Raw genomic sequence first — 8,763 nt, forward strand, 5'->3', positions numbered from 1 at the left:
CTGCTTTGGGTCTCTGCCCACAGCTGGGCTCTTTGGTGCTTTAGTGGAGAGGGTCAGTCTCGGCTCCGGCAGCAGCACGGCTCCGCCAGCCCACCCCATTGCATAGCTTATGCCTCTGAGGGCTTGGGAGCCTTTTCTGGCCGTGATTTTAGTGTCTGGCATTAGAACAGTGCAGACAATCGCCTCGCCTTGGAGCTGAGGCTCCTCTTACCTTGTGCTTGCTTTGCAATATAGCTTTTACTTTGGCAGCCGCGTAACCCACAGGGCTGAACGCTGGCATCTAACACATGTGGATAAAAACTTTTGCATGTAAAAACATTTCAGACGGAGAAGCTGCTCTCTGACTTGCTCAGAAGCAGCTTGCTCAGGCTGGGGTCACACAGGCATCGGTGCTATAGTGCCTGTACGTAAAGGGCACTTAGTGTGGTCCCCTCGGCGGGAATATTGCAGTCGTGGCACGAGCAGGCTATTGCCAAAGCGCCCGGGGGCATGCCCGCTCCCGGAGAACACTGGTTGGTAACGAGGCACTCACATCACTTACTTACTGATCTGTCTATACATATATACATTCAATAATATAGCTTTGAAAAATAGACATTTGTTTCCTCTGTATATTATAAAATAGCATTTAGGATCAGTCTTAAGTGACATGCAGGAGTGATTAAAGTACAGCTGCAATTCAGGCTGCTGAAGAGCAAGGATTGCCTTTCACATCGAGATCCCGGCGTTGCCGTGGGAAGCTTTGAGCCTCCACAGGGGACGGGTCGGGCTCGGCATCGCCTTCCACCCGGGGAGAGCCGGAGCCCCTGGCCATGCCGCCCGTCCCCACTAGTGCACATGGCGATTCCCGCAGCATCACCTCTTCGCAGATGCCCTGAGCGGCTCTGGCCGCGGCTCCCAGAGGAAAATGCTGCGGTGCTGCGGCCATCCGGTCCTTCCCCACCTTTACACGGTGGTTTCGCTCTTCCAGAGGCCGGTCTTCATCCCGGCCACGCTGTCGGTGCTGGCCAGGTTGATGTCGTATTTGCTGCCCTTGAAGCCGCCGTTATGGCTGGCCACGTTGAGTGGGTAGGACCGGCGCTTTGCCTCCTTCTCGGCGGCGCTGGCCTGCCGCAGGTTGTCCCTGCTGGCGCTCCTCCGGCGAGCCTCGGCAAAGTCTGGCGCCCGCCGACTGCCATCGCTGCCTTCCGAGTGGCTGGGCACCGTCTCCCCATCCTGGGGGGGCCGTGGCCCCACACGGCCACTGCTGACGGGGCTATTCCTGCCGCTGTGGTAGCTCTCGGAGTGGCTGTTGTGGATGCTCCCGCTCTCGCTGGAGGGATGCTCTGAGGAGGGGCCCCGCAGCATTTTCAAGCGGTGGTGCTTCCCGTCCCGGCAGGGTTTAGTTCTGCCCCGGTGATTCCTGCGGCCGTGGAGGTTGCTGGTGTGCCTGCTGGCACCGGTGATCTTGCCATCAGTGGGGTCCGGCTCCGGGCAGGCGGCCGGGCGGGTGTCCGCCTGGCTCTGGGCTACTTGCAGGTTGGTGAGCTTGCAGCGGCCCCCGGCCGAGCTGGCGCTGCTGGGCGAGGAGGAGGAGGAGGCAGCGGAGTGAGCTGCCTCTGGGTCGCAGCCGATGAAGACCTGCGAGCCATCCTCTGGCACCAGCCCAGGGTGGACATACGCCTGCATGGGCAGCGCATTCCTGTAGGAGGGGCAGCAGGAGAACCAGGAGTTGAGGACGTCCCGGCGCCGGACACAGTGGTGGATGAAGATGAAGAATCCCAGCACCACGGCGGTGACGCCGTAGAGGCAGCTGAAGACGATGTTCAGGTACCAGCGCTGGGACACGGCCATGGCGCCGAACGTCCACAGGGCGATGTACAAGGCGTGGGTGATCACCAGTGCCCAGAATTGCACCTGCAGAGAGTAGACGCCATCCGCCTCGGGGCAGGGCGGCCCTGAGTTCAGCGTGACCGAGATGGACCCGGAGTCTGTCAGGAGGTCACCGGTACCCCCCAGCCGTGGTGGTGGCTCCAGCGGCTCGGGGATGTCTTTTCGGCGCGACGGTTGGCACTGGAGGCTGAGCCCGGCGCAGAGAAAATAAATCCAGGTAACGAGCAAAATGAAAGCCACGGGGACGTAGAAAGCCCCTAAGCTGGGCCGCCACACCAGCCAGCAGCTGTACAGGAGGAAAGGGGCTTTGATGAGCAGACCTGGGTGCCTGTGCAGCCGGCAGCCATGCATCGTAGTACCGTGATGCTCAGCCTCCCTGGCCCGATGGCACGGGCTCTGCGGAGGCATGCTGGCTGCCTGGCTGTTGTTTTCCCAATATAGGGATAGCTCTTGGGAAAGATCTCACCAGCCTTTCCCAAGCTTGCCTGGATTCCTGGCACTGCTGATTCCCCTTGCCCAGGTGGAAGGAGGCCACCTGTTTTGGGGAGGAAGGCATGGTTGAGCAGGGACACTTACTAGGGGTTGTTGTCATGGTAGTTGTGGATGTTGACAGCTGCTGTGATCCCGCAGATGATGAGGGGGATCCCGCCGGCGATCAGGTAGAACCTGCACAGGGGGGACGGTGTCACCGCACACCCGAAGCGAGCCCTCAGGAGAGCGTAGCACGGCTGCGGGTGGAATGGGCTTATACGGCAGAGCAAGTCCTGCCCAGCCTCTGGACGTTGGGCAGGGGAAGCTCCCCCGGCTCCCTGCTCCCCCGTGGGGCCGGGGCGAGGGGAAGGGGCATTCGTACCGTAGCATGGGTCTGGGGGCCGGCTGGGATGCTTCCCCGTCCGGCTGCTGCGGTGCCTTCCAGGTCACTTCCTTGTAAAGCACTCGGGCTTTCACGGCCATCCACAGCAGGGTGGAGAGGGAGGAGTAGTGCAAGATGATGCCGACCTGCGGGGCAGAGGCAACAGTCGGGAAGGGAGATGCTGCAGACACAGCTGCGTCCCCACCGGTCACCATCCTGCAGGTCTTGGCAGGGTGAAACCTCGCCATGCTGGGCTCTGCGAATTGCAAAGCAGCCCCGGGCAGCGTGTGGTGGCTGTACCAACCGCTTGGCAGACGATCAGGTAGCCAGTGAGGGTGATGCCTCCCGCGAAGATGGCAGCTGTCATGGCGATGTGGAAGCAGAGGTTAAGCAGCATGTGCCAGCCTTTCCGCGGGATGAGGATGGTGCTGGAAGAGAAGCACAAAGTGTGCCCGTGAGCTCCTGCCCGGCCCCGAGAGGGACAGTTATTTGCGGCATGTGAGAGAGCCACAGCACAAATCCTGCCTCCGCTGCTCTGGAGGGATGCTCCGACACAGCCTGTCCCCAGCCAGGCAATGGAGTATGGCTGATAAAGAAGCCGTGCACATAAGTGCATGCATGTGGGTGAAGGACTGCTCGTAGCTGCTGGCAACGTGTTTGTCACGGGGCTCTCGGCAGGGAGCCACCGGTGCTGGGATGCAGGGAAGGGGACGGCAGGAGCTGGGCTGGAGGAAAGGGATGCTCTTCTAGTGCCCCTGGCTCTGGGTTGTTCCTGCCTTTGGCTGGGCAGCATCGCGTTTTCATCGCGAGATGTGGGCTGATAGCACTGCCCGGCTTTGCTGGTGTTCGGTTCACTTATAGCAATGGGAATGGCTTGGCCTTACAGTTATCTAAATAAGTACTTGTTCAGTGTTAGATACTATAATTATTATCGGGTTCTTCCAACCGGGTAGTAGTTAGATGTGGACTGATGATAGTGTTGCTTGGCTTTAACTGTTAATAGTGGTTTCACTTATCATAAATTGAATGGCTTGGCCTTATATGTATCTCATTAAGTACTGTTAAGTATTTGATATAATAATTACTGTTGGGTTCCTCCAAATAGGTGATAGCTAGATGTGGACTGATAGTGTTGCTTGACTTTTTGTTAGTGTTTGCTTCACCTGCAGTAAGGGGAACGGTTTGGCCTTCTGTGCATCTCATTAAGTGCTTGTTAAGTGTTAAATATAATACTTATTATTGGGGTTTTTTTTCTGAGAAAATGGTAATAGATGTGGGCTAATAATGCTGCTTGAATTTGTTAGTGTTTGTTTCACTTATAATAAGAGGAATGGTTTGGCCTTATATTTATCTCATTAAGTACTTGTTAGATATAATACCTATTATTGGGTTCTTCCTGAGAAATAGATAATAGATTTAGCTAACAATGTTGATTGACTTTATTAGTGTTTGTTTCACTTATAGTAAGAGGAATGTTTTGGCCTTATATGTATCTCATTAAGTGCTTGTTAAGTGTTAGATATAATCGTTCCTGTTGGGTACAGAGTAACAGATGTGGACCGAGAGCAATGTTGGCTTTGTTAGTGTTCGTTTCACTTAGAGCGGAAGGCTCTTCCTTTGGCCTTATGTGCGTCTCATCAAGTACTCGTTAAGTGTTAGATATAACTATTGCTGTGTTCTTATCGCTTTAAAGAATCGCTTGTTGGTAAGTGGCCTGCTGAGATGGTCTCACCCTGGCTCATGCAGCGACTGTTGCCCTGGACCCCTCTGCATCCTGGTCGGGGGGCGGAGGGTGGGCTCGGTGTTAACTGGGGCAGTGAGGGGCTGCTGCTGCACCTGGGGCTCCGCACAGGACCCGCTGCTGAGCTCTGCTCGCTGCTGCCTTGCAGAGGTGATGGAGGAGCAGTGGAGAGCCTTTGCCCCTGGAGGGAGCCCAGCACCGGCCTGGGATGAGGCTCTGGCAGCACGGCTGGCCCTGCTCCTGCCCTTTGCTAAGAGGTGCCCTGTTCACTCCACCCCGCTTGCTCATGGGGCACTGCTTTTGTAGAGGGAAGGCCCTCCTGCACCTGTCCAGCCCACCGCTCTGCTGCCCAGCGCCCCATTGTCCCCTTGCCTGGGGGCTCACTGGCCCCAGGTATGGGGCGATCCCATCCCTGAGCCCCAGCTGTTCACCATTTCTGACCCAACGAGGTCTCAGGGGGTCTTCACTCCCACCCTCAAAGTCCCACTCACCTCCTCCATGCTTCACGTTGCAGGACAAGACAGCCAACCAGCCCAAGGCCCCCATTGCCATAAAGGCAGGACGCATCCAGCCATCGCCCCGAACCGGCTCCTGTGGCAGTGCCACTTGCCAGGCAACACGTTCCTGGAGGGCTACCTCCTGAAAACCCATGTCCTAAAGGGCCACGTCCTAGAGGGCCATCCCCTGGATGGTCATCTCCTGGACAGCCATCCCCGCACACCTTCCTCCCAGCCATTGGCAGCAACTGGGGAGCTCCTCCAGCTGCCCACAGAGACACCCCCCCAAGCACAGCCAACCATCACCACGGCCAAGGCTGGCACCAAGACGCTCACTCACCCGTGGTTGACGATGTAGGTGATGATGGTGGTGAAGAGGCAGAGCAGCAGCACAGCCGTGCAGGTGTACATGGCCGGGTGCAGCACCTCCACCGCGCCTCGCGCCTCGCTGGGGAAACCGCTCAGCTCCTGCATAGCACAGCACAGCCTGTCAGACCCTGTGCCACCCATCCCCGTCCTCCCATCCCACCCCACCACCCCCCTGCAACCCTCAGGCTCCACACCCCTGCCCCGGGCAAGGCTCCCAACGCCGTTGCTCACCCCCCGCCTACCATGAGCACAGCCACGTTGCTGAGGTGCCGGCAGTGTAGGGAGGTGACGTTGGGCTCCCGGGCGGCCAGCTGGCACCCCTCGGCGCTCCAGCCCCCCATGCCCCCCAGCACCTCGAAGTTCCAGTATGCAGCCACCGGGTCCGCACCCTCCCCAGGGTGCCGCAGCGACACGGCCACTGGCTCTGACAGGTTTCCCACTCCGCAGCCATCTGCAGCAACAGAGAAATCTGGTCAGCAGGACAAGAGACACCCCTCTGCCTGCACCCTCAAAAGGGGCTGGGCATAGGGGACCCCCCCCATGGCATCCCATAAGCACACTGCCACCTCCCCATGAAGACCCCCAGGGATGGCTTTGCTCTGCAGGAGCACCAGGGCACAGCCCAAGGACCCCTATGGAGCTCCATCCCCCAAGAAAAGCCCCACATGGGGCACCCCAGCCCCCCTGATAACAGGCAGCCCTTACAGGTCCCAGCGTAGATGACCGGCGTAGCCACGCTGCGGCGCTTGCCATCGTCGGCCAAGCGGGAGGAGTTGCCCGTGCTGCAGAAGAGCTTGCCATTGCGGAAGACCAGCAGCTGGAGCTTGCAGTCAGCCAGTGGCGTGGATGGGACAGGGCTGGTGAAGAGGCTGGGCGGCAGCTGGATGGAGGCCAGGGCGATGCTGTTCTGCGGGTGCATGGTCACTGGTGAGCAAGGGCCAAGTCCCCCCCGCCCAGGACCCCCCCCTTGGTCCTCCGGCTTACCCATACCTTGATGTGGAAGCTGGTCAGGGAGACATTGGGGCGCCCCGTGGTGCAGCGCAGCCTCAGCTGCTGGTCGGGCACGGGCTCGGCCCCCCGCTCAGCTGGGGGGGAACGCCCAGCTGGACCCCCATCTCGCCGCTGGAAAGCCACGCAGCTCAGCCCCACGTAGCTCTCGGGCTTCACCACGTATGCCTCGAAGGCGATGTTGCGTGAGTTCTGCCAGGCACAGCGCCGCGGGGTGGCCATCAGCCCTGGCACAGCCAAAGACCCCCCCCCGGCACGGCCAGAGACCCCCCAGCTCGGCCAGAAACCCCCAGCATGACCAGAGAGACCCCCAGCACAGGCAGAGACCCCCAGCACAGGCAGACCCTGCACCAGTAGCCCAACCACCTCCTCCTCCTTCCCCCGGCTCAGCCCCCCATCTCCAGGCAGCCCCCCTTGCCCCCCCACTCACCACCGCCATGTGCTGGGAGTTGCTGCTGAGTGTGTGGGCAGCGATCTTCTCCAGGGAGCGGACGATGCTGGTGCAAGCCTTCTCCTCCTTCTGCGACATCCACAGGATGTGGTCGTCCACCAGCATGATGTTGCTGGCCATCTCCACGATCACGTCCGTCAGCTGCGAGGACAGCAAGCGGCTCCACAAAGAGCTACTGCCATCCCCAGCAGCAAACACCCCAATTCATGTTTTTCAACCCCAAAACCACTCGGTAGCACTGGGGCAAGCAGGGGACAGGAGCAGCACTCGTTACCTGCTTGATCTGGTCCACGTAGCCAATAAACTTCTCTATCATCTGGGCCACGTAGAGGACATCAACCATGTCCGAGAAGTTGGCCGCCTCGGCTGTGTAGACACGGAGCTGGTGAGCCAGGGTCAGGGCGTTGGAGGCATTGATGGGCATCTGCAGAGCGGCATGACCACAGTGGGGGGACGGTCACCGGCTGCGCCAGCCCCCCCGGCACGGGCAAGCCCCCTCCCGGTCCCCGGCTCACCAGCACGAAGGTGTAGAGGACGCGGGTGATGTCGTTGGTGTAGAGGCAGTGGGAGTAGTCGCCCTCTTCCCAGCGCCCGGCGCGGTCGCAGCGCCGCCATGCCTGCTTCTCCGCCGCCGAGCCCCCGCCAGCCGGCCCCGCGGCGAAGGGGTACTGCAGGCAGGGCTGGTAGGCGGTGATGCCTGCCAGGGTGCGGGGCCACCTGCGGATGCCGATTAGACGGTGACCGTGGGGCACTTGACACCAGCAGCCCCCATCCTGCTGCAGACGGGCACCCACACCCCACCACAGCCTGCTCCCCCTGCATGGACCCTGCCCAGCACCATGCCACGGCCCATGGGCACCCCAGCCCCCAAATCCCTCCCAAAAGCCCCTGAATCCCCTTGGCTCCAGGGGGGCTGAGGGCGATGCTCCCTAGAAAGCTGCCGCCCCCTCCCCAATCCCGTAGCCCGCTCGGCTCAGCGCAGCACAGAGGGAAGCAGCGGGCGGCAGGGGGGGCACCGCTAATTTAAGCCACATTGACTGTACCAGTAATTTATATTCCGTAACAGCCCCGCTGGGGTTACAGCGGGCGCCCGGAGCCTTTCGTCTCATGCCAGAGAAATTCCAACACCTCTGCTGCTGGAGCCGGGCTGCGCCGTCGGCACGGGAAACCCTTCAAAAGCGCTTGCACTCCCTGCAGCCACTAATCGCTACCAGACGCCCGGTCACCTGCGGTGAGCCCCCCGCCCCGGCACGCACCGCTCACGCTGTATGTGGCACGCACCACGCAGACCCTCACCCCACTGCGGCACCCACCCTGTGGCCAGGCCACCGCCGGTCCCTACCTGAAGTCGCCACGGTTGTTGGTGACCCGCTCGGCAGGGCAGTAGGACGCGGATGTCTCCAGCACCACGATCTCCACCTTCTTGCTGACATTGCCCTGGGAGGTGGAGACGGAACACTCCCACTCGCCATTGGCAGAGACGTGGATGTTGGAGAGGATGAGCTCGCTGCAGGCAGAGGGGACAAGCTGGCACAGTGGGTCTGGCCCACAGCAAACCCACAGCAGTGGTCCCCCAAGCTTGGACACGTGGGGACACACACCACGAAGCACAGGAGGGGCCCACACTTGGCATCCCACCCATGGCACTTGGTACCCGCAAACCAGCAAGCCATGCAGCCACGAGTGTCCGTCCCCATCCCCATCTCGTCTCCCTTGCTGTCCCTATCCTATCTCCATCCCTGTCCCCATCCCATCTCCATCACTGTCCCCATCTCATCTCCATGCCCACCTCATCTCCATCCCATCTCCATCACTGTCCTCATCTCATCTCCATCCCCATCCCATCTCTATCACTGTTTTTATCTCTCTCAGTGTCCTCATCTCATCTCCTTCTCCATCTCCAGCTCCATCACTGTCCTCATCTCATCTCCATCCCCATCCCATCTCTATCACTGTTTTTATCTCTCTCAGT

The 8,763-nt window shown here is 60.2% G+C and overlaps 1 protein-coding gene across 1 annotated transcript in view; it reads right to left on the minus strand.

The window, feature by feature from the left end:
* Positions 1-888: 888 nt before the first annotated feature.
* Positions 889-8,763, minus strand: part of GPR124 (G protein-coupled receptor 124) — a 14,715-nt gene continuing 6,840 nt past the window's right edge. Inside the window, exons 7-18 of the mRNA XM_010562977.1 lie at positions 8,134-8,494; positions 7,307-7,508; positions 7,066-7,215; positions 6,771-6,932; positions 6,323-6,532; positions 6,038-6,239; positions 5,575-5,783; positions 5,304-5,431; positions 3,030-3,153; positions 2,726-2,871; positions 2,449-2,538; positions 889-2,158 (exon numbers count right to left, since the gene is read on the minus strand). Coding sequence (XP_010561279.1) covers positions 946-2,158; positions 2,449-2,538; positions 2,726-2,871; positions 3,030-3,153; positions 5,304-5,431; positions 5,575-5,783; positions 6,038-6,239; positions 6,323-6,532; positions 6,771-6,932; positions 7,066-7,215; positions 7,307-7,508; positions 8,134-8,494 — 3,197 coding nt within the window. The 3' untranslated portion in view covers positions 889-945. The remainder of the gene's footprint in view (positions 2,159-2,448; positions 2,539-2,725; positions 2,872-3,029; positions 3,154-5,303; positions 5,432-5,574; positions 5,784-6,037; positions 6,240-6,322; positions 6,533-6,770; positions 6,933-7,065; positions 7,216-7,306; positions 7,509-8,133; positions 8,495-8,763) is intronic.

Source organism: Haliaeetus leucocephalus, unplaced genomic scaffold (assembly GCF_000737465.1).
Source record: "Haliaeetus leucocephalus isolate CR32 unplaced genomic scaffold, Haliaeetus_leucocephalus-4.0 Scaffold162, whole genome shotgun sequence".
Classification (NCBI taxonomy): domain Eukaryota; kingdom Metazoa; phylum Chordata; class Aves; order Accipitriformes; family Accipitridae; genus Haliaeetus; species Haliaeetus leucocephalus.